General features: G+C 44.2%; 1 protein-coding gene across 1 annotated transcript in view; it reads right to left on the bottom strand.

The window, feature by feature from the left end:
• Nucleotides 1–1,438: 1,438 nt before the first annotated feature.
• Nucleotides 1,439–26,539, bottom strand: part of LOC120915501 (interleukin-18-like) — a 37,491-nt gene continuing 12,390 nt past the window's right edge. The window contains exons 2-5 of the mRNA XM_040326063.1: nt 24,772–24,826; nt 11,659–11,799; nt 9,226–9,365; nt 1,439–2,106 (exon numbers count right to left, since the gene is read on the bottom strand). Of these exons, the coding sequence (XP_040181997.1) occupies nt 1,882–2,106; nt 9,226–9,365; nt 11,659–11,799; nt 24,772–24,820 (555 nt within the window). The 5' untranslated portion in view covers nt 24,821–24,826 and the 3' untranslated portion in view covers nt 1,439–1,881. The remainder of the gene's footprint in view (nt 2,107–9,225; nt 9,366–11,658; nt 11,800–24,771; nt 24,827–26,539) is intronic.

Below are 26,539 nucleotides of genomic sequence, written 5' to 3'. Positions count from 1 at the left end.
ACAGAGCAAGTACTTTGAGAATACAGCACTTGCCCGTCTAAGTTTGCGGAGGCGTAACGTAAATCAGATACGTTACGCCCGCACAAAGATACGCAATCGGACGTGAATCTGGCCCTATAATTATATTTTCCCTTTTTTTATAAGTGATCACATTCCTTCCTGCGGGAGGAGAAATAGCAGTACACTGATCTTCCCAGGGAATGGCTGTGCCAGAGCGTGTCAGCTCAAGCCTGATCATTGTAAGAGAGCAGGCTGAGTTCTCAGCAGAGCTAGAGAATTAAAGTGTTACTAAACCCAGGACCCTGCATTCACTATATCTGGTCTCCCACAGTACACAGAACGTGGAAATGTAATTATTTTAGTAAATATAGACTGCTGAATACCTTTTCTCGTCAGCAGTATATAGCAGTCTTGTGACTTCTATGTGTGTGGTAAAGCTTGTAGGAGGAGTTTTCAGTCTTCACTGATTGTCCCATCAGGATCCAGATCACATGCATTCTCCCAAGAAAAAAAAAGCTCTCTGGCAATACACACCAAACTGAGCATGTGCAGACTGACTCCATAGGCTCTGTTCTATCAGGAAATAGACTGGAGTCAGTGGAAGAAGAGGAGGATCAGAGAAGACAGGATCAAACAGCCTCTACACACAATGCAGAGGATTAACCCCTTAGGCTCCACAGTGAGTCTAATGCTTCGTACACGCGGTCGGACTTTCCAAGAAAAAAAGTCAGACAGGCTTTTTTTGTCGGAAGTCCGATGGACCTAAGATAGAGAACCTCTTCTCTTTCTTTCCGTCAGACTTCCGACGGACTCGCGGCAGACTTTTGCACGGTCACGTGTGCACGAGGCATAACAAGCATCCTTTACTGAAAATACAGACTGCTTTTACTGTTGTGGGTTTAGTAGCACTTTAACTACTGTGTGTTCTGCTTAGTGTGGTCAGTTTTTATTAGGAGAGCAGGTAGAATTAGATCATCTGTCAGGTTTTTTTTTAGTATTGCTGTCTGTAAACCCGTAGATTTCCCCTATTTTTACTGAAAAAAGGAAGTAAATGGAAAACTCACTAGGGGACACTGAGAACAAAAAACTCCCCAAAAATATAGGTTTTAGGTAAAGTTGATCCGGGGAAAATCCGATTGCCTCTCGGGGAATCAGGAAGGAATTTTTTCCCCTGTTGTAGCAAATTGGATCATGCTCTGCTGGGGTTTTTCACCTTCCTCTGGATCAACTGTGAGTGTAGATTAGGTATATGGGATTGTATGATATTATTATTACATTTTTTTTTTTTTATGGTTGAACTAGATGGACTTTTTTCAACCTAACTAACTATGTAACTATGTACTATAAAACGGAAAATTGTATCATATTTACTGTAATTTTCATTTCCTGGTGCCAATCCATGGCAGCATACACCCCCACGCTCAGTATTTTATATCATGGAGAATGTTGGGGGAGGGCCTATGCCTTTAATTTATGCTATTCACTAGTCCAGAAAGAGAAGTCAAGGCGGAGCTCTACCACATGTATGCTGCCATGGAGGCACCAGGGAAGTGCATTTACTACTGTAGTATCCTGGTTGTAGAGATGTCCTCTCACTTGTTACTAGGACAGGAAGTGAGGAGAAAGGTCCCCACCAGGGCAACAGAAATAAATCAACGAATTTCAAACTTTTCTCCACCCTTTCCAAAAGGAACCAATATCCGGCTAGAGTTCCACATACCATAAAAAAGAATGGCTAGGAGGCAGAGCCCTATCAGCTTATTATTAATTATCATATCTATCTACCAAAACGGAGACAAGGCCTATGGTTTCCTATAGATTTCGTTAAAAAGCTCTTGGTGGCTCCATACTCGGCCAAAAATGCCGGCACATTGTCAGACATCATACAAAAGTAAACATAATTGTTTCATCGAGGTAATCTCTAGGAAGGTGTTTTAGAACCAGCTTCTTATTATTGTCGTCTGCATCTGCACTGAAACCAAGGTAAAAATTTTGTTTGAGCGACGATTCAAAACGAAACGAGTTTGGGTGCTCTTGGCGAAATACTTTTTGATAGAAGATAATGTCACTCTGCACCCCCGATATATCCCGAGGAAGCTCACATTGCTGAAATAAATGAAAGAAAAGGGGTTTAATGCATGAGCAAAAAAATACTCTGAATGAATCAGGATGTCCTTTAGGATATTATATATATATTTGTACATATATTTGTGTTGCTAATGAGTTAAAGTGGATGTCGCAGCAGATGAACAGCTGTGATTCAGGCGCCTGCGCAATGAACACGACATTGTGCCACACGCTGCCGCACCCTCCCGATACCTGTGCAACTCTGCAAGGGACAGGTGTATTACTATTATATTGTGTAAGGGGAGGATGGCTAAAGAACCGCAAACCCACCCATCAACATTGCAAAACCCGCCCTTCAGTTGTTTAAACACGCCCCGCAAACACGTGTAGTTTATTGATAAAACCACCCATACTGCTGTCATGTGCCAAGCATGGACGGAGGTTGAAAACCCCACAGGCATGGTACACGGCCCCCTTCTCTGTCAGCAACCCACCCCTGTCAGCTGCCCCTCTCTGTCAGCCCACCCTTCTCTATAAGGTACCCCTCTGTAAGCCCGCCCTTCTCTGTAAGCCACTCCCCTCTGTCAGCAACCCACCTCCATGTCAACCCCCCTCTTTGCCTCTTTGTCAGCAACCCCCCTGTCAGCCCCCCCTCTCTGTCAGCAACCCATGTCAGCCCCCCTCTGTCAGCAACCCCCCTTCCTCTGTCAACCCGCCACTCTCTGTAAGCCACCCCTCCCCTCTGTCGCCTACCCCCCTCTGTCGCCTACCCCCTCCTCTGTCAGCAACCCCAAAACAGCATGCAAACCCCTCCTTTCTTCCCCCGCTCCAGCAGGGCTAATGTCCTGCAGCCAGGTCACACTGCACTGTCTGTCTGTGCACTCTCTCTCTCCCACCCAGCTGCTGGCACCGATGCAACCAGAGACAGTGAATGGAGGGCCACTGGACTGATGTCCTAGCAACCAGTGATGCTTTTGCAGGAGAAAGCGTGGTATTACAGACCCTGCCCCCTAACAGGTCAACACACATCTTTGCAGTGGCTCCTGGAAGGTAAGTTTTTTTTTTGTCTTGCTGTAATGGAGGTCTTTATTGGGGGGGCACAGGCACTGTCTGATATTTAATCTGTTATTTTCTTCTCTCTTTGTGGGGTACCTGTGGATTGCTTTGAATTTTTTGGGCTTTTTTTTGTAATTAAAAGGTGCTTGAAAGGGTTGTAGAATGCACAGCGCCACTTTGTGAACAGTTTGTATGGGGTTGGGTTCAGTAGAGCTGATTCAGGTCTTTGGATGGAGGTAGAACGCTGCTGACACCATACATCTGCTCTACTGTCACAGTCCACTGCTCTACTGACACCTTCCACTGCCCCACTGACACCGTTCACTGCCCTACTGACACCGTCCTCTTTTTACTCCTATATACATGTATAGAGCTATGATAGGTCCTCCTTTATACCGGAGTTTCTTACTCTCCCACTCCCCTTGTTCTTCGAGTAGCCTATTAGAGGCCTATATATCAGTCATCCCTAAGGATAACAAGGACCCCCCTGACGTAACTACTTACCGTCTCATTTCCCTTTTGAATGTGGATGTCAAGCTGTTCGCCAAGATCTTGGCCACCCTTTTGTCATACCACATTCCCGCCTGGATTGGGCTGGACCAGGTTGGTTTTGTCCCTGGACGGGAAGCCAGGGACAACACTACCAAGGCCCTCAACTAACATCATTGGCTTATGTCAACTAATAGGGAGAGCTGCTTTCTGGCCATGGATGCAGAGAAGGCGTTTGACAGGGTGGCCTGGGACTATATGAATGTGGTTCTGGTGGCCCTGGGCCTAGGAAGCTGCATGCGGGCCTTCATTGGAGCACTCTATGCCGGGCCCGGAGCCAGGTGCCGTGTCAACGACCACCTGTCGGACGCCTTCCCCATCCACAATGGGACCAGACAGAGTTGTCCCCCTTGTTATATATTCTTACCTTGGAACCCCTCCTTCGTAACATCCGCGCGAATCCGAACATAAGAGGCATAGAGGTACATCATAGGGAATAGAAGATCTATTTAAAATCTTACGCGTTGAATGTCTCTTTGCCCCCTAAACTAGTTCGGCTCTGTCAGGCAAATTTTCCTTTCTGCTGGAAAACGGACACCATTACTTACTTAGGTATTCAACTTCCTAGTAAACTTAAAGATTTGTATGAAAAAAACTTCTTGTCGGAACTGAAACTTATACAGCAAGATCCCCAGAGGTGGGACGCCCCTACCATCTCTTGGTTTGGTCGGGCCTCAATATTAAAAATGACTGTACTACCCCGCTTATTGTATAAACTGCTTGCCACCCACCTTTTTTTACAGCTTACAGGCGAATGTGCAGAACTTTTATCTGGGGGGATAAGGTGGCGCTTGTAGGATGGACAAAGTTAGTACTCCCAAAGTCGGGGGTGGAATTGGACTCCCGGACCTGCAGAGGTATTACTGGGCGGTTCACCTAACCAGGGTGGTAGACTGGAGACTTCATGCCAACTATAAGGGTTGGGTGTTGCTGGAAAAACTGATCTCTGGTAATGAGCTCCATCTCCTACCCTGGTTCTCAAAGAAACACATTCTGACTGGCATCTATTCTCACCCTCTGGTCGGAGCAACCCTGCATGCCTTTGATAGGGTGTGCAAAGTACACTCGCTTTCGAATACATACTGTGCAATCACGCCTGTCAGGGGTAACCTGGACTTTCCCCCTGGTATGGAAGGGGTCTTCCTAGCAGCAGAATGGCCTTACGCAGACATGCAGGCCAAGCATTTTTTCCCAGAGGAAGGTTTCCCTGCCAGGGTGAACTTTCATCCTTGTCCAAAACAAAGTCTTTCCCCTTTTGGGCCTATTTCCAATTGAAGCATTTCCTGGACAGTCCTGCGAATATAGAGAGCTTTCCGAAATCCCCCACTGTGTTGGAATCGCTGTGATTCAGTCCCCCCCCCCCCCCCAGAGTCACCTAATCTTAGGGCTTCATGCCACAATGTTTGGGGAGCCTTATGCTTCACTGAGATCGGAGCATGCCTATTGGGAGGCTGAACTGGATACAGCGATTGATGATGCTGCCTGGGATCGGGGGCATTTGTACATCCACAAGGGCTCCCTGAACGTCCATACTCAGGAGAACGTCTACAAAATCAAAACGAGGTGGTACAGAACACCGGAGATACTCCACAAATTCATCCCGGCGGTGTTGGACCAATGCTGGAGATGTGAGCAGGATCTGGGCACGCTCCTCCACATCTGGCGGGCGTGCCCATTGATTCAGCCATACTGGCGCTAGGTGCATGAAGAGGTGACTGAGATATCCTCGCTTGCTTTGGAGTTCTCACTAGCGCAGTGCCTACTCCATCTCTCAAAAATTCCCCGTAAGAAATACTACAGATCACTAGCTATGCATATGGTCAATGCTGCCAGGCTCTGCCTACCAGTCCACTGGAGGTCCAAGTCGCCCCCTTCCACCAAAGAATGGGTTTTGCGGGTTAACAAGATAGCAACAATGGAGGAGTTGATTTGTACCGCCCAAGACAGAATAGAGCATTTTTCGGTAACATGGGCACCTTGGCTAGAATACCGAAACTCGCATCGGTTTCAAGACCTTTTCTGAGACAATCCTTGAAAGGCGTACTAGGGGTTACTAAACCTCTCACATCATTGGGGGTTTACTGGGGAGGGCAGTTGGTGGCGATTCCACCCCTTCCTCACATATTCCCCCTGCAGTGCCTCCCTCATCTTCTATTCTCCCCTCTCCCTCAGCCTGCTCTTTCTCTTACCCCTACTTTTCTCCCCCCCCCCCCCCCCCCCCCTTTTTTTTTTTTTTGTTTATTTTGTTTTGTTTTATGTTGCAAAATATGGGTGGTTGAGTCCCGACATAGTTGTCGGGCACTACTCTTACTCTTTGCATGTTCCTTAGTACTTACAAAAGCCGTATTGGGTATCTTGACTGGTAACCTCCCATCCTCACATCAGTCCAATGGCCTGTAGTACACTGCACTGTATCCTCCTTGATAGATGATTCCCTGCCACTTTTAGGTTCCTTATGTGACCCCTTTTTACTGATGAGGCTTGGAGGCAGTATATTTGGGCTCATTCTTTCATGAATATTGAACCTTATGCCTCTCCTTGTGTTGGAACCATGTACTCATACCTTTTGCTGTATGTTTTGTAGTACTATGTATACAATCTATGAAAAAAAATCTGGTCACCTTAGTTTAGGAGTGTTTAGGAGCGTTTTTGCTGGAAAAACAGCTCAAGAAACTCTACTAAAACTATTTTTTTTCTGCTCCTAGAAGCCTAAGCTCAAAAAATTCTAATAGCCTAAAGTAGTGTGCATGGCCACATATGAGTTGTTTTACTAAAGGCAAATAGACTGTGCACTGTGTAAAGAGCAGTTGTGCACTGCAATTGCAGTTGCTCCAGAGCTTAGTAAATGAGCAGAAGCTCTGCGGACTTTCATTATGCAATCATGTGCAAGCAAAAATGCTGTTTTTTTATTTTTTCCAAACACGTCATTGGGTATTGTTTGCAAAGTGAAGCTTTACCTCATTTACTAAGCTCGGGAGCAACTGCCCTTTCAGAGTACAACTGCACTTTTATTTGTCTTTAGTGAACACCATAGGATAACACTACTTAGCTTCTAGGAGCAGAAAAATGCTAATAACAGCTTCTGGGAGCTTAGAAAAACGCTAGTGTGCATGGAGCCTTAAGTTTGTTTTGTGGATCCTTGCGCACCACCAGAGTCCATTATTTATAGTATATGTTTCTACCCTCAATGAGCTTATAATGTAAGGTTCTTACCTTGCATGTATAAATAAATAAATACAGTATGGCCAATTTAGACATGAGCCTGTTAACCTACTAGTAGTAAACCAGGGTTCCTGGAGGAAATCCACACAACCACAGGACTAGAGGCATAGCTTGAAGCTTGTGGGCCCGGTGCAAAAGTTGACCTGGCCCCTGGGCTGTTCTCACCCTGTGCTCCTCTCCATTCAGGAAATGTCTCACAGCTTGTCCCCAGCCAATGAGAACAGAGGGGTGTGGACCGTGGAAGGCAAAGTGGAAGCCCGGTACTGGAGCGTGGCTGTGGGGCCCTTGGGCAGATTGACAGGGAGACTGCAGGGGCCCCCTGGAGCTAGGGGTGGGGTTGCGATTGTGACCCCTGCAACCCCTTATGCTACGCCCATGCACAGAACGAACATGCAAGCTCCATGAACAAAGTGTTCTAGTTGGGATTTCAACCAGGAACCCCAGTGACTGAAGGGTAGACATGCTAACCACCAATACACGGTGCTGGCCTTCATAAGGGCTTAAAGGGTCACTAAAGGAATTTTTTTTTCTAGCTAAATAGCTTCCTTTACCTTACTGCAGTCCTGGTTTCATGTCCTCGTTGTTAGTTTTTGCTCTGATGTTGCTGTAATTCCTCTCTGTTCTGGACACTTTCTGGTTGTCTGTTTCCTGATCACCACAGTACTGGGAGATTTCTCACTGTGGTGACTAATCAAGGAGGTGTGATTACTGTGTCTAAAACTCCTCAGCACCAATCCAGTTTTGTTTTGCAAAACCTTCACTGCCCTCGATTGGCTCTCTGGCTCTGTACATCAGAGAACCAGGAAACAACAGCAAAAACGAAACTAAACTGCAGGTACATTATATGATTGTTTTTTATCTATTTTTAATCATTTTTAAAAGGAATCAGTTAAGTATTATGTCTCTATACCCTGTAAACAGTAATTTCAGCAAAAAAAAAAAAAATTCCTTTAGTGACCCTTTAACCACTTAAGGACCACCCCATGTACATATACGTCCACAATATGGCACGTACAGGCACATGGGCGTATAGGTACGTCCTCGCCTATTAGCGGGTGGGGGGTCCGATCGGCACCCCCCCCGCTACATGCGGAGGTCGGGTCCGCTCGGGGAGCGATCCGGGACCACGGCGCGGCTATTTGTTTATAGCCGCTCCGTCGCGATCGCTCCCCGGAGCTGAAGAACGAGGAGAGCCGTGTGTAAACACGGCTTCCCCGTCCTTCACTATGGCGGCGCATCGATCGCGTCATTCCCTTTATAGGGAAGACACGATCGATGACGTCATTCCTACAGCCACACCCCCAAACAGTTGTAAACACATACTAGGTGCACCCTAACTCCTACAGCGCCACCTGTGGTTAACTCCCAAACTGCAACTGTCATTTTCACAATAAAGAATGCAATTTAAATGCATTTTTTGCTGTGAAAATGACAATGGTCCCAAAAATGTGTCAAAATTGTCCGAAGTGTCCGCCATAATGTCGCAGTCACGAAAAAAATTGCTGATCGCCGCCATTAGTAGTAAAAAAAAAATAAAAAATAAAAATGCAATAAAACTATCCCCTATTTTGTAAACACTATAAATTTTGCGCAAACCAATCGATAAACGCTTATTGCGATTTTTTTTACTAAAAATAGGTAGAAGAATACGTATCGGCCTAAACTGAGGAAAAAAAATGTTTTTATATATGTTTTTGGGGGATATTTATTACAGCAAAAAGTAAAAAATATTGCTTTTTTTTCAAAATTGTCGCTCTATTTTTGTTTATAGCGCAAAAACTAAAAACCGCAGATGTGATCAAATACCACCAAAAGAAAGCTCTATTTGTGGGGAAAAAAGGACGCCAATTTTGTTTGGGAGCCACGTCGCACGACCGCGCAATTGTCTGTTAAAGCGACGCAGTCCCGAACTGTAAAAACACCTTGGGTCTTTAGGCTGCATATTGGTCCGGGGCTTAAGTGGTTAATGTCCATGGAAGGGACAAGGGCTTCATGTGTACAGTATACGGAAAGGGACATCCAGTTGAAGCTTGTCAATGGCAAAAATTAGGACAGGTCTAGAGGTCCTTCAGTATAGGTCACCATCAAACTGAGAAATAAGATTCCAAGATTTATGAGCTCCCTATTGTTCAGATTGTGTTGGGCAGAGCCACTTCACTTGATTATCGGGTTAATTCATATAAAAATTGTTGTCAGTCATTTTGAGAAAAGTATCCAAAACTGTACATTATAAAAACATATTACATCTATATCTGATATCATATGAAATGTACTCTAGGAAGTGACAGGTGTCCTCTCTTAGTGGATAGATCTTTCCGGCGACATACTTACGTTAAAAGCAATAGAGGAATCACTGTTAACGCTCACAACGTAGTTTTTATTGTTCTCTTTGAAAGTGATGGCAACTGCCAGTCCTCTAGAATGCAAAGCAAGTTCTTTGTACTTTTTTAAGAAGAATATCGGTTGGCTACCTGAAAAAAGAAAATGATATTTATTTTATAATATAGCAATTATGAGCTTTTGATGAGGTGTGCCAGATTTGGATTTCACTTGCCACATTTTTTATCAATGGTTAGACAACTTCTGAATACTGAAATTTTAGTTTATCATCACACTCAAATATTTTCCAACCTCACAGCAACTAGACACTGATAGATCCCTCTTTTGTAAACAAAAGGAAGCAGGCCCCTTTAGTGTGTATGGCTCATGTTTGTACATTGACATTGTGAGATATTTGTGATAAGTTTCAGGTCAACTTGCTGAAACGCATTGGGCGGAGCTATATGCTGAAGTCACGCCATCACTTATGGTTTCAGAATCGGTGGCCATCTGAGTGGGTGCGCCGCTGTCTATGTTTTTACTACTTGCCATCAGGATGTTTTATTGTTTTAATGTGATTCTTATACATCAGTAATAAATGACTACACTATATCTGGCCTGTTTTGGTGTTTGGCTCCTGAGTGCTTCTTTTCCATCTAGCGGTTCCAAAACTCACCCCGTGGTGGGCTGCTGTTGCTACAGTCAAAGGACCTCAGGTGGATGGATAGATTGGATAGATGTCCATAGAGTGGAAGCTGAGATTGTTAAATCACAACGTGTGACTTGCTGTATTGGCAGCTAGTGAGTTGGTGCACGTGGTGTCCCCTTTTTTCGATGGTGGAATCAATACACTGGCATTTCTGGATTTAACCACTTAACAACCGCCGCATGACGATATACGTCGGCAGAATGGCACGGCTGGGCAGATCGACGTACCGGTACGTCCTTTACATCTACCCAGCCGTGGGTCGCGGGCCGAAGCTCCGGGACCGCAAGACCCGCGGACCCGACCGCCGATGGGGTCCCGCGATCGGTCCCCGGAACTGAAGAACGGGGAGAGCCGCGTGTAAACACGGCTTCCCCGTGCTGTGGCGGCTGCATCGATCGTGTCATCCCCTTTATAGGGATACACAATCGATGATGTCACACCTACAGCCACACCCCCCTACAGTTGTAAACACACATGAGGTCACACATAACCCCATCAGCGCCCCCGGTGGTTAACTCCCAAACTGCAACTGTCATTTTCACAATAAACAATGCAATTTAAATGCATTTTTTTGCTGTGAAAATGACAATGGTCCCAAAAATGTGTCAAAATTGTCCGAAGTGTCCGCCATAATGTCGCAGTCACGAAAAATATCGCTGATCGCCGCCATTAGTAGTAAAAAAATAATAATTAAAAAAAATGCAATAAAACTATCCCCTATTTTGTAAACGCTATAAATTTTGCGCAAACCAACCGATAAACGCTTATTGCGATTTTTTTTTTTTACCAAAAATATGTAGAAGAATACGTATCGGCCTAAACTGAGGAAAAAAATAGTTTTTTTTATATATTTTTGGGGGATATTTATTATAGAAAAAAGTAAAAAAATATTGAATTTTTTTCAAAACTGTCGCTCTATTTTTGCTTATAGCGCAAAAAATAAAAACCGCAGAGGTGATCAAATACCACCAAAAGAAAGCTCTATTTGTGGGGGAAAAAGGACATCAATTTTGTTTGGGAGCCACGTCGCACGACCGCGCAATTGTCTGTTAAAGTGACGCAGTGCCGAATCGCAAAACCTGGCCTGGGCCTTTAGCTGCCTAAAGGTCCGGGGCTTAAGTGGTTAAGGGACTTTTTAGTTCATTAATGATTTTTTTTGTGGGTGATTTATGCACATGATTTATAGTGGATGCTTTAATTTATTATTTACTTGATTATTACATTTTTTGTTGATATATTAAGACACTGTGCATTTTTTACTGTTATATTTAGTTTTTTTTGTATTGCTTACTTATTTCTAGCAGCCTTCTATTTCATAATATTCGATTAGTGCCTTTGAAACACTTTTCCCAGATACGCTAAAACTCTCATTAAAGGAATCCTACACTGACACAAACACAGTAGTGTAGAACAAGCATGCAGCTAGTAAAGTCAAAGGAAAAGCAGACAACTTTTTCAAATGGAAAGCACAGCAAAGGCAGCCATTTATTTTCCAGATAACAGTGATGACGGCAACGACAGTTACATATTTTTTCAGTACATGCTGTCTTTAGCTCTGTGTAATTAAGCAACTTTTTTCTACAATTTAGCCATGGTCCTTGATATACACATATACACATTATGCTTCTTCATGGCAAGACAACAGTCTCCTAATAAGCACCCCCACAATGGGACGGACTATCTTAGTTTACATGAATTACAACCAAAAAACATGTTAGAAATAAAGTAATGCTTACCATCAGTTTCTTCTTGAGATCCACAAGACTGAAAAGCTGCAAAGCATTTCTCCGGGTATGGAATTAATATTTCATTGAAGATATTTTTAAAATTGCAAGGAATACTTTCACTGGATCCACACTTAAAGGCATCCACTTCATCTGTAAACACCAAATAATTTACATCAATATCAATATCATTTAGATAAGATGACATATAAGTGCAGTGCATGAAAGTTCTTATCGGTAACTCGATAGAAATTCAGAGTAAAGAGTCCAAAGAGTGTAGATTCCAAAGTAAAAATGCTGTTAGGGATCCTCTACCGACAGCAATGTACACACTGACCCTTACCATCAGGGGCGAACCACTACATACTGCCGTCAAATACACATATTGCAACTGCCAATCGGCAAGAACACCTTGTATCAGCAATCTTTCACGACTCCACTTTAAATGGACTTCAAGACATGCAGGGTCAAGGAATAGGCAAATAAACACTTCATTGCATTGTATTCATGTATACCTTACACACGGCTCATGTGTAAGGTAAGGTCTACAGGATTGGATATATCAGTTTGTAAATGGATAGAAAATTGGCTGAAAGACAGAATTCAGAGAGTCGTGGTTAATGATTCTTACTCTGAATGGTCCAATGTTATCAGTGGTGTACCCCAAGGTTCAGTGCTGGGACCCTTACTTTTCAATATATTTATAAATGATATTGGGTCTGGGATCAAAAGTAACATTTCTGTCTTTGCAGATGACACCAAGCTATGCAGTGGAATAACGTCCTTGCAGGATGTCGCCAATTTACAAGCCGACCTCAATGCTCTGTCTAATTGGGCGACTGAGTGGCAGATGAGGTTTAATGTAGATAAATGTAAAGTTATGCACTTGGGGGCTAAGAATATGCATGCATCATACATACTAGGGGGAGTACAACTGGGGGGATCTGTAGTGGAGAAGGATCTGGGGGTTTTAGTTGATCATAATCTCAATAATGGCATGCAATGCCTAGCTGCGGTTTCCAAAGCGAGCAAAGTCCTTTCTTGTATTAAGAGAGGTATGGACTCCAGAGACAGAGATATAATTTTGCCCCTGTACAAATCATTAGTAAGACCTCATCTGGAATATGCAGTTCAGTTTTGGGCCCCAGTTCTCAAAAAGGATATCGGAGAACTGGAGAAAGTGCAGAGAAGGGCAACCAAACTGATAAGAGGCATGGAGGAGCTCAGCTATGAGGAAAGATTAGAAGAACTAAATCTATTCACTCTTGAGAAGAGGAGAATTAGGGGGGATATGATCAACATGTACAAATATATAAGAGGTCCATACAGTGTACTTGGTGTTGAGTTATTCACTTTACGGTCAACACTGAGGACAAGGGGGCACTCTTTACGTCTAGAGGAAAAGAGATTTCACCTCCAAATACGGAAAGGTTTTTTCACAGTAAGAGCTGTGAAAATGTGGAACAGACTCCCTCCAGAGGTGGTTCTGGCCAGCTCAGTAGATTGCTTTAAGAAAGGCCTGGATTCTTTCCTAAATGTACATAAAATAACTGAGTACTAAGATTTGTAGGTAAAGTTGATCCAGGGTAAATCTGATTGCCTCTCGGGGGATCAGGAGGGAATTTTTTCCCCTGCTGTAGCAAATTGGATCATGCTCTGCTGGGGTTTTTTGCCTTCCACTGGATCAACTGTGGGTATGGAGTTGGGTGTATGGGATTGTATTGTGTTTTTTATTTTGTTTGTTTATTTTTTTGTGGTTGAACTGGATGGACTTGTGTCTTTTTTCAACCTGACTAACTATGTAACTATGTAACTATGGCATCCAAGTGTATTAAAATCCAGCAAAAACACTCACCAAACTCAGGGACGCCCCTGATGACGCCTGTATGACAAAACACGTTGAGTGGATCTGGATCACGTGACATCGTCGCACATGAAGGTCAGCCATCTTGATGGTTGTCATTGTCAACATTCATTTGTAATACTAATTTACATGCAAGATTTTATCTGAGGTTTGGTGAGTGTTTTTGCTGGGTTTTAATAAATGTATTTGCCTATTCCTGAACCCTGCATGCCTTGAGGTCCATCTGAAGCGGAGTCCTTTACATCGTGAAAGATTTCTGATACCAGGTGTTCTTGCAGATTGGGAGTTGTAACAAGCATATTTAACCACTGTACGTAGTGATCCACCCCTGATGGTAAGGGTCAGTGTGTGCATTGCCGTCGGCGGAGGATCTCTCACAGCATTTTAGTATGGAGGCTGCAGTCTGATGCGGTGTCAGAATATTGGATTCCACTTTGGAGAGCTTATTCTCCTGATGCCTGTTTCACTCAGTGTTGATGATGGCAATGGAGTCCATGAAATTTGGTCAGCGTATTTAAACTCTTTATGGCAGGGGTCTCAATTGGTGGCCCTTTAGCTGTTGCAGAACTGCAATTCCCATAAGCCATTGCAAGGCTCACAGTTACCACTTTGACTCCCATAGGCAGAGGCGTGATGGGACTAGTAGTTTCGTAACAGCTGGAGGGCCGCCGGTTTGAGACCCCTGCTTTATGGTTTCCCATCATAACAATCAAGTTGAACACAAGAGGCTTTTTATTTAATGGATTTTTTTCTTTTTTTTGAAAATTAAGAACACCCTCTTCTTCACACACTGTTCATTTGTATATTTGCACTATATGCACTTAGCACATTGTGAATTCATGGACTGTGTGAAGTGAAGATTTATTATTCATTTTGCACAAGTCATTTTAAAATTCTAGTGCAGCACTTTTTTCCCTTTACAAATATTACACAAGGTTTGTCAGATTGTGGCGCTTGCTGTTGCCCACTCCAGTTGTTAGTAGCGCAGTATAATATTGAAACACTTTTTACTTGGTGGATAAACCCTTGTTGGGATGCACAGAGGTAAGACGTTTCTTGTAGTTGGTGACCAGGTTTGCACACATTTTGGTACACTGGGCCATATTCTCAAACAAGTTACGTAGGCGTATCAACAGATACGCCTACGTAAGTCCGTTTCCTATGTTTAAGTGTATTCTCAAACTGAGATACACTTAAACATGCCTAAGATACAACAGCCTGCGCCGTTGTATCTTAGGCTGCAATATTTACGCTGACCGCTAGGTGGCGGTCAGCGTAGAATATGCAAATGACTAGTCACGCCGATTCTCGAACGTACGCTTGCCCGCCGTAGTGTTTTAACGTCGTTTCCGTAAGCGATACGCGGCGTAAAGATAAAGATGCCCCCTAGGTGGCGTACTCAATGTTAAGTATGGCCGTCGATCCCGCGTCGAAATTTCAAAATTGAACGTCGTTTACGTAAGTCGTCCGTGAATGGCGCTGGACGCCATTTACGTTACAGTCAAAACAAATGACGTCCGTGAGACGTCATTTAGCGCAATGCAAGTCGGGTAATTTACCCGACGGAGCATGCGCATTACGATCGGCGCGGGAGCGCGCCTAATTTAAATGATCCACGCCCCCTGCCTGGATCATTTGAATTAGGATGGCTTACACGGGTGGACTTTACGCGATGCCGCCGCAAGTTCACAGGTAAGTGGTTTGGGAATCCGGCACTTGCCACTTAAACTTGCGGCGGCGTAACGTAAAGTACATACGTTTGAGAATATGGCCCACTCTTCTTTACAGATCTTCTCTAAATCCTTAAGGCCCAGATTCACATACAAACGCCTATCTTTAGGCGGGCGTAGCGTATCTCAGATACACTACGCCGCCGTAACTTAGTGATACAGGTCCCGTATTCACAAAGTTACCGATCCAAAGTTACGGCGGCGTAGTGTAACTGTGCCGCCGTAAGCCTGCGTAATTCAAAGTAGGCTGGTGTGGGCGTGTTTTATGGTAATGAATAGTGACCTGACGTGATTGACGCTTTTAACGAACGGCGCATGCGCCGTCCGTGAACGTATCCCAGTGCGCATGCTCAAAATTACGCCGCAAATAGTCAATGCTTTCGACATGAATGTAAATTACGTCCAGCCCCATTCACGGACGACTTACGCAAACAACGTAAAATACAGCGCTGTTCGTACGTTTCCGACGTCCATACCTAACATGACTTACCCCTGCTTTATGAGGGGTAACTTTACGCCGGCGTATGTCTTACGTAAACAACGTATCTTGATACGCCGGGTGCACGTACGTTCGTGAATCGGCATATCTAGCTAATTTGCATATTCGAATCGGAAATCTACGGAAGCTCCACTCCAGCGTAAATATGCAACTAAGTTACGACAGCGTAAGAGACTTACGCCGCTCGTATCTAAGCCGAATTTATGCGTAACTGATTCTAAGAATCAGGCGCATAGATACAACGGCTCTCATTCGGACTTACGATGGCGTACGTGGCGATACGCCATCGTAAGTCCTTTGAGAATCTGGGCCATAGCATCTACAAAATAGAGGTTGGATTTATGGCATTTTTATTATTTTTTTTTACTAGTAATGACGGTGATCTGTGATTTTTAGCGAGACTGTGACATTGTGGTGGACAGATCGGACACCTTTGACACTTTTTTGGGACCAGTGACATTTATAAAGCGATCTGTGCTATAAAAACACACTGTCCACTGGCAGGAAAGGGGTTAAATGTGTTCCCTGGGAGGTTTTTCTAACTGGGGGGATGGGACTGACTGGAGCAGGAGACAGATCTCTATTACTAATCACCAGGAACAGCAGATCTGTCTCTCCTCCCCTGTCAGAATGGGGATCTGTCTGTTTACATTGACAGATCTCCGTTCTGGCTCTCTGGAGCGATCGCAGGTGGCAAGCTGTCATCGTGGCCACCGGCCACGCACAGGTCCTTTTATACTCCTATATACATGTAAAGAGCCATGACAGGTCCTATTTATACTCCTACATACATGTATAGAGCCATGACAGGTCCTCTTTATACTCCTATGCATGTATAGAGCCATGACAGGTCCTCTTTATATTCCTATATACATGTATTGAGCCATGACATGTCCTTTTACACTCCTATACACATGTATAGAGCCCTGACAGGTCCTTTTATACTCCAACATGTATAGAGCCATGACAGGTCCTCTTTATACTCCTACATACACCTATTAGATTGTAAGCTCTTCTGAGCAGGGCCCTGTAACGGAATGTCCCACACTCCGCTTGAGTGCTTCTGTCATATAACGCTTCCTATCAGTCTGGATATAGATATCAGATATTCCAGCTGCTCACAAGCACACAACGAGACGGGACTTGTTTGTCTGCTGAACATGGAGTGTTTTTTAGAACCAAAATGCCAGTCTTATATACAGTTAAAGAGGAGGTAACCAGAACATAAATGACATGAGCTAATTAACTAAATCATTTAGACAGCTGAGGTGACTCATAGATATGACCTTTCAGGGTAGACGTCACGTCTCCTTGCTCACCTGCTATACAATACACATTATCATAAGTGTAAACACAGGACATCTTCACACAATAGCAGGGTCAATTAGCACAGAGAACAGACAGATGGCTGGAGGTGATGGCATGAGCATCTCCTTACACTGTATGTCCCCACAGTATGACTCAGTCACTCTAATATGGCATATATAGGGTCCCCAGGCATACAGCTCACAAAGAGCACCGTTCCCCCCAAATGCCAGGACCCATGATCGCAAGGCAAGAGGCTAGCATTCAGTCCCCTCCAAAAGCCCCTGTCCCGGGGAAGTCTGTCACAGGCCCTCATAATCCTCTTGTATTTTATTGTATATTGCCTCCCTTTTATAATGTAAAGCGCTGCGTAAACTGTTGGCGCTATATAAATCCTGTATAATAATAATAATAATAATATAATGCCATGACCGATCCTCTTTATACTCCTCTACATGAATAGAGCCATAACAAGTCCTTTTTATAGAGCCACGACAGGTCCTCTTTATATTCCTACATACATGTATAGAGCCATGACAAGTCCTCTTTTTATACTCCTATATACATGTATAGAGCGATGACAGGTCCTCTTTTTATTCCTTCATACATGTATAGAGCCATGACAGGTCCTCTTTATACTCCTTCATACATGTATAGAGCCATGACAGGTCCTCTTTATACTTCTATATATATATGTATAGAGCCATGACAGGTCCTCTTTATACTCCTTCATACATGTATAGAGCCATGACAGGTCCTCTTTATACGTCTATATATATATGTATAGAGCCATGACAGGTCCTCTTTGTACTCCTATACATGTATAGAGCCATGGCAGGTCCTCTTTAGTTATCATGATATAAAATAATGGATGTGGGGGCATTTTGGTGGGTGTGCTTTTTTTTATGGGGGGGGGAAGCATTTCATTCTTGGTACCAGGCAGCACAATGTCCTGGGCCGGCACTGCTTGCCTCTGACCCTACAGCCTGACATCTCAATTAGAAAACCTTTACCGATCACTACTACTTCCCTTTAAGATAAGCAGCACAGTTCCTCTAATTGTTCCTCTTTCCCTTTTCATTCACAATAAAAAGAATGTTTTGCCAAGGAGATCTTTCTATTGCTTGATCCTGATACTTAATAGCAGTGGAGCATAAACATATAACCAAAATGTGTTGTTTCCGGTTTCATTAGTCACAGGGATAGAAGAGAAATGAAGATTCCTACTTCTCTCTCTGCAGCTGGCCTGATGAGCACAGTGGCTGCCTTTGATGATCACAGTGGCTGCCTTTGATGGGCACAGTGGCTGCCTTTGATGAGCACAGTGGCTGCCTTTGATGAGCACAGTGGCTGCCTTTGATGAGCACAGTGGCTGCCTTTGATGAGCACAGTGGCTGCCTTTGATAGGCACAGTGGCTGCCTTTGATGGGCACAGTGAGGCTGCAATTGTGTTTTTTTTTTTTTTTCGTTTGCGCCCCCCAAAAATGTTGAGCACCAGCCGCCACTGGTATAACCTTACACAAGAGCCTGCGTCAAAGTTACTATACTACTGTGAGTATGTTATATTTCAGAAACGTTATTATCTTTCCATCTAGCGTTTATGCTGGTGTACAATGAAAACAGTTACATAGTTAGTCAGGTTAAAATAAAAAAAGACACAAGTCCGTTCAGTTTAACCAACAGAAAAATAAAATAAGCTACAAACACAAATAGAAAGCATCCATACATACAATCCTGTACCCCTGGTTGATCCAGAGGAAGGAAAAAAACAACCCAATAAGGCCCCTTTTCACACGGACAAACCGTTCAGGTCCACCTGTCAGTTTTAACGGCGGACCTGAATGGCCGCTCCATGCATCTCTATGGAGCGTCGGATGTCAGCGAAGACATGTCCGCTGACATCCGACTTGATCCGCTAAAAACAGACGTATGGGGATACGTCCCCATCCGTCCATGGCGGATCGGATAAGATCTTATGAAAACGGACATGCTGTCTGTTTTCATCAGATCGCCCCATAAGAGACAGCGGCGCCCAAAAAGCCCCTCCCTGCTCAGTGAGCAGAGAGGCGCTTGTCAGCCATCAGCTCAGCGGAGATCTGCGGAGGCGCATTGCCAGCGGTATTAACCCTTTTTCGGCCGCTAGCGGGGTTTAAAACTGTACCGCTAGCGCAATTCCGACGGTATAGAGCCGCTAAAAATAGCGGCACTATACCACCACCGCACCTCCCGTCCCGGTGTAAAAGGGGCCTTAGACACTTCATATTAAAGGATATACAACATTGACATGTTTCAGAGTATTTGTGACATTAAGCAGGGCTATGTTCATATGCAGGTCTCTGAGGCCCTGTACACACGTCCGAGGAACTCGACGGGCAAAACACATCGTTTTGCTTGTCAAGTTCCTTGTGAAGCCGCCGAGGATCTCAGCGAGCCGAAATTTCCCATTGAACAACGAGGAAATAGAGAACATGTTCTCTATTTCCTCGCCGAGATCCTCGTCGGTTTCCTCGGCCGAAAGTGTAGACACGGCCGGGTTTCTCGGCAGAATTCAGCTCCGACCGAGTTTTTGGCCTCATTCTGCCGAGAAACTCGGTCGTGTGTACGGGGCCTCATTCCTGCAGCCATTTGGATTTGGATGGACAGCCTCTTTTGATGTATATGCACTTCTTGTAAGGTAGGGCCATGTTTACATCCACCTTCCAATCCACAAAGCTGGGGGGTTATGGTCTCATCCATTTCCTGGCCAAAAATAAGGTTTCATGGAGAAATATCTTGGTGTATTTGTCTATATTGTCGGGAAATATCCCGAGTAGGCATTGTTTTGGGTCTAGTGCCGCATTGTTTTGGGTCTAGTGCCAGGGAGAGCCCATGGTGTCATGCAGGAAGGCTACAATTTCTTTCCAAAGGCCCTGTATTTTGGGGCAGGTCCAGATTAGATGGAAACATGTGCCCACCTCCAGACCACACAGCAAGCACAAGATGGATTGGCCACGGTTATATCTGGCTACTCGGATAGGGTGAGGTATGCCACGTGGATTATGTAGATCTGAGAGAGTCTGTCTGAGAGTTTGGGAGATACGGCCCTGCAGGACTCCAATGCCTTCTCCTATACCTCGTCCTCCATAGGTCCCACCTCCCCCTCCCAACGGGGTTTCAAATCATATGCTAACTCGGTAGAGACAGGAGTAGAGAGCATATTATAGAAGGTTGATATTAGCCTACGGGAGTCTGCGCTCTTAACTATTGCCATGATAGGATGAGGGGCAGGTTATGTTTATTATATTTTTAAAAATATCCTTTACAATCACTTTAATTCTCTTTTCCTCCAAAAGTAAAGAGTTTTCCTTTTGACCTTTGTGATGACCTGAAAGTGTATAACTCTACACCAAGTTCACTATATGGACCACTTACTGTATGTATTTATACATGTTGATCATACCCCCTCTGAATCTCTCCTTTTCTCAAGAGAGAATAAATTCAGTTCCTCCAATTTTTCCTCAGAGCTGAGCCCTTCCATACCTCCTATCAGTTTGGTTGCCCTTCTCTGCACTTTCTCCAGTTCCCCGATATCCTTTTTGAGAACTGGTGCCCAAAACTGAACTGCATATTCCAGATGAGGTCTTAGGCCTCGTACACACGACCGAGTTTCTCTGCAAAAACCAGCAAGAAACTTGCTGTTTTTTTTGCCGAGGAAACCAGTCGTGTGTACATTTTTAGACGAGGAAACTATCGAGGATCCCGTCCAGCCAAAAAGAGACCCCATTCCTGCGGTATTAGGGCGGTCAGAACCTTCCTTGACCAACACTTCCCTCAGATGGGACATCAGAACGAACTCCTTGAGGACCTTCTCCTTTTTGCATTGACAAATAATTTTTTCCAGTTCTCGTCACAATACTTCCAACAGGTCAAAGGAACTTCAATGGGAGCTGCATGGGCTCCGGCTTACGCTTGCCTCCACCTGGGGCTATGGGAGGAAGAAGACGTCTATACCCTACCAGAATATCAAGAACATGTACAAACATGGTTAAGGTACATAGACGATATTTTCGTCATCTGGACAGGCGACGTCGACTCCTTCCACAACTTCATAGGGAAACTTAACATCAATAAGCGGAATATTAATCTAACCTACACACTAGATAGGGATATGATTCCCTTCCTTGACCTGAGGATTGGTCTTAGGGGAGGGAAAATCTTCACATGTACTTTACGCAAGGAGACATCAGCTAACACTTTGTTACAGGCCAACAGCCACCACCCATTCTGGCAAAAAAATAGTATCCCCATTGGGGAATTCATTAGGATTAAGCGGAACTGCTCTGATAAACCAAGCTATGACACTGAAAGTAGGGAACTCTACAACAGATTTAGAGAGCGTGGTTACTCCCACAAGCAGATCAGATTTGCCAAAAAGAAAGCAGCTGAACGTAGCAGAAGCAGTCTCCTTGGTACTAAGTCCAAAATGCCGGCATCTACCGGTGGTGACACCAACCCAGTGAGGCTTATCACTACATACGGCCCTCAATGGGAGAATTTAAGACATCTCCTGGAGAAACACTGGGGGGTCCTCACCGGCAATAAAATGCTTGCTAAAATTGTTGGCACCAGCCCACAAATGGTAGCACGAAGAACAAAAAATTTAGGGGATCTCTTAGTCCATTCTGAGTTCACCAAACAGCCGCAGACTTCCTGGCTGTCAGAATATCCCCGCAGCATGGGAATGTTCCCATGTTGCAAATGCCAAATGTGCCCATTTGTTGATAGGACGGACACCTTCAGTGATGCAAAGGGTGAGAAAACCTATAAGATTAAGGGGCTCATCAATTGCACCACAGAGAGAGTTATCTATATGCTCACCTGCCCATGCCCGAAAATTTATGTGGGCAAGACCAAAAGACAACTTAGGGTGAGGATAGGTGAGCACATTAGGGACATTAAAAACGAAGAAAAGGAGGAGGAGAAACGCAAAAAAACTGGATACATGGAAAAATTCCATGACAGTCCAATAGCCAGACACTTTCTACAATGCCATGGAGGTAAACCCGATGGCCTCAGGGTTAAAGGCATATATACCCTGAGGTTATCGGCGAGAAGAGGTGACTTTGACAAGGTGTTGGTCCAAAAAGAGAAGTGGTGGATATACACTTTGAAATCTTTGGCGCCACTCGGAATCAACACTGAACTCAGTATGCAATCCTTCCTCTAACTATTTCATTCTAATTAATTATCCTGTACCATACTCACCATTTTTGTTGTTTTTTATTATACTCTGTATATATCTTATTATATCTGTTGGTTATGGCTATAATCATTCAGAATAGTTTTTTCACTTAACACATTGCTGAGCGATCATGTGATATTAAACCTATCTCGCTGGCCACTGTGCCTATTACAACAGTGGGGTTCACTGCACACCTCATGTCCCCCCTTACATTATGACTTGCCATTAAAGCATAATCCATGCCATCATTTCATCTCCTAAGGAGAGCTGTTTATAATCCCTTTACTTTTTAAATATGATAGGACATTGATCATCATTATTACTTGCGATTTGGTCTGTTTTGCTGTCTGCTTATGTGGTTGTTTTCTTTGTTTCGTGTCAATGTCTCCCCCTACACTAATTAAATACATATTGGGCTGCATAGTCCTGTGGCAAAAGATTTTTTCCTAGGAGCATTGATTCATTCCTTTATTTGCATATACAATAAAGCGGAGCACACACTATGACCACATCTATCAACAATGATATTTCAAGCAGAACAGTCTTACCGATAAAAAACTCCCTTGTTTGTTGCATCCCACATTTGTATCTGTCAGTCTCTATGGACATTACATGTTGCTGTGAACATACACTCCGAGAACAATCTTAGAACTTCAAGTTCAGGAGAGTGGGCGTGCACAACAATATGCATAAGAAGGAGCGATGCACTGCCCACCTCCAAGCGTCCAGACGAAGCTACGCAAGTCATCTGCGAAACGCGTTGACGTCATCACGCTCAGACGCTAGACACATCCACACACTCCCCCTCCCAGCTGGGGGCGGGCGACGGAGGAAACCTCCACGGCTGAAGGACTCTCCTCGATCTTTGCCGGCTCAGTGTGCACCGATACAGGCAATTGCCTATAACACAGCAAAGCGAATTATCTGCCTCCTAATAATTACGGAGTACGCTGCGCTTCCGAGGATTTCATCTTACAGTGACGTGTCCCCCCATCTACCGGGAATGTCAGACGTTTGAACGCAATCTCTGCAAGTAATTGGAAGAGTATCTGTCACTTCCTATATTGCAGCTCACATAGCTGGTAAGACCTTTCCAATTACAATTTCAATTGTATTAAGTTTGACAAGCAAGTATCCTTCGTCACTGAACTCCCCTCGCAGGAACTGTGTGCTATACTGGGAACTGCCTCGATCTCTTTTGAGTCCACGATATAGGAGTGGGACTGTTTATAAATATAACCAGTCGGGTTTGGTCACCATCAATAGAACTGCAGTCCCTCAAGTCCTGTTAAAGCCCCGAATGCCTTTATTGATTGCTCTGGATATTTTTGCATGCAAGGCATATCTCGCCAGATAGTGGGCCCTACTTTTGCCCCCTTGTTTCAACTAACAGCTGTCCACACAGCATCTTCATTCCAGACCCATCCAGGGCATTTTCATTTCAGCCTGTTCCCCCTCCCCGCAGTGTCACTTCTGTGATTTGTTCACCAATTTATTAGGCTTATTTCCACAGCATAATTTTTAAATTTTAATAGGGGTTTGCCCTGGTGAACCATCACAGAAATGACACCAATGTGTCCGGACTGTCTGAGTTTTATTGTTATATGTTTGTTATATGTTTTTTGTTTGTTAGTCTGACATAACTATATTGCCTAGGCGATAGCATACCTTTTCACTTATCAGCTCTGCCACGTTTTTTACGTCACTATATATATTGACATTTTTTATCTTGTTTTGTAGTACTATATATTCAATAAATTATAGAGATTATTCGCACCCGTGAGTATAGACCTTGATTTACCAATAGTAGCCTCTTTCTGGGGGTGACCTTTCCTTCTAAGGGTTCCCTCCCAGGTTCTTGTATATTTGCTCAGTAGGTTTTGGTTACGGTAAACAACCCCACTATTGGGGGAGTGTCTCCTCGGTGCCGTTACTACATTACTTTATCTAGTTATCATATGGGACACATTTTGTTTTTTCTTTCAAAAAGAGAGCATGTCTTCTTTTTCCTCAACGGGAATGGAGAAACTTGCCTTGTCGAGTTCCTCGACAGCCTAACAAGGAACTCGACGAGGAAAACGATGTGTTTCGCCCGTCGAGTTCCTCGGTCATGTGTACGAGGCTTTACTAATGATTTGTACAGGGGCAAAATGATATCTCTCACAGCATGCTAAATAAAAGGTAGGCTCGTAAGATTTATAACACAACTACCTGTTATATAGCATGCGCTCTGTACTCATGAGCAATCCTCTATCATTATGGTTGGGAAGATGAAAGGTGGGGACCTACACAGACATGTAAAGCAAGCAAGCTGTTTTCTCATAAGTTCAGTTAAAAGATAATCAAATAATTCTACATGTAAGTACAGTTTGCAATTCATTACTGCTCTTTACATTGCCTTAAAGAAAAAAGTGTATCCTACTGCGAAAAATTAAGGAAATTAGCAGAATTGCAAGGTTTGCTTTAAAGGTTATTAATATACTGAACACAAATTTATATTTCTTACCTGTATTTGGACAACTCGTGGACACAGTAGCAGGATAGCAAGTAGTCATTTTCCTCTATGACAAAAACACACAAGAAGAATACATTAGAGAAGTAATAAATAAATAGCATGTGCTCATATATTCTACGCCAATGACACCAAAATCTATCTCTCTACTCCTCACCTCACTCTTTCAGTCTTCTTTCGCATTACTAACGTACGAACTGAAATATCAACATGGATGTCACACCACTTCCTCAAACAAAATCTTTGTAAAACCAAGCCGATAATATCCCCCACCGCCTGTGCCCTCACCCCTGACTTTTCCATAAAGATCAACCACACAACTATTACCCCATGGACACCGATCAGGTGGCACTGATGGGCACTGATAGGCGGCACTGATAGGTGGTGCTGGTATGCGGCACTGATGGGCACTCATAGGCGGCACTGATGGGCACTCATAGGCAGCACTGATGAGCACTCATAGGCAGCACTGGGCACTCATAGGCGGCACTGATGGGCATTCATAGGCGGCATTGATGGGCACTGATGGGCGGCACTTATGGGTGGCACTGAGAGGTGGCACTGATGGACACTGAGGGGTGGCACTGATGAACACTGAGGGGTGGCACTGATGGCATTTCTAGGCATCACTTATTTATTTACACATTTTTGACAGTGCCCATGTTGCCAGTCAGTGCCCATTTGTGGGCACTGATTGGCATCTATTGTGTTTTTTTTTTACATGTGGATGGCCATGGGGGATGCACCTGGCCATCCACATGTTGCCCCTTCCCTGGTGGTCCTGGCGGCTTCCCTTTGTGGTCCAGTATGGGCATCTGAGGGGGGTCTGCGCTGATAAACAATGAGCGTGAACCCCCCCCCTGTCAGGAGAGCCACCGATCGTCTCTCCTCTACTGGCGTCTGTCAGACGCGAGTGAGGAAGAGCCAATCAACGGCTCTTCCTGTTTACATCGTGATCAGCCGTGATTGGACATGGCTGATCACGTGGTAAAGGGCCTCCGCCGGAGGCTCATTACCGAGATCAGAGATGCAGGGTGTCAGACTGACACCCCGCATCACCGATCGCCGCGCTGCGCGCCCACAGGGCATGTTATCCTTCTGGATGTCAATAGACGTCCAGTCAGGATTACACAACCGGGAAGTGGTTAAAAGAACATTTTTTTCCCCTACAAAATTGTGTTTGAAAATTACGCAAATACTGTGCGACAAAAAATATATAAAGTTTGGGGGTTCAAACTGATTTTCTAGCAAATGACAAGTGCATTTGACAATGACAAGCTCATCTGCGATTGAGGTAACAATACTGCATTTTTTAGCAGAACTGGATCCAACTAAAAAATAAAAAGGAACGTCTGGAAAACAATATTTACTGCATAGAAGTGCGGGAATTGGGATGTTGCATCACACTAATACCGATAACTGATGCTATATCAGCAGTTCTCTTTTCATTTGGTGACCTCACTAGATGAGTCACATCCAACTACTAAAATGGCGCAGTGTTTGCCTAGCAAGCCTGATAGTTCCGTATTGGAGGGTTACAGTAGGTTGAACCAAATGTCAGGTTTTTGATTTTCTCAGTGGTGACTTGGAAATTCCTGGTCATTATGGCGGAAAGGGGTGAGAAATTGTTACTCTGCATTGCAGAATGAAGGGGAGGAGATGACAGTAAAATAAACTCTGGTTTGGAAATTCCCCCACTGGGTCCATAAGAAATACAAAAAGCCAGTAAGCGATTTAAACACTTCCTTACTGGGCACTTAAA

The sequence above is a fragment of the Rana temporaria genome, chromosome 10 (assembly GCF_905171775.1).
Source record: "Rana temporaria chromosome 10, aRanTem1.1, whole genome shotgun sequence".
Lineage (NCBI taxonomy): Eukaryota > Metazoa > Chordata > Amphibia > Anura > Ranidae > Rana > Rana temporaria.
Note: the sequence above shows the minus strand (reverse complement) of the source record. Positions and strands in the feature narration are given on the sequence as shown.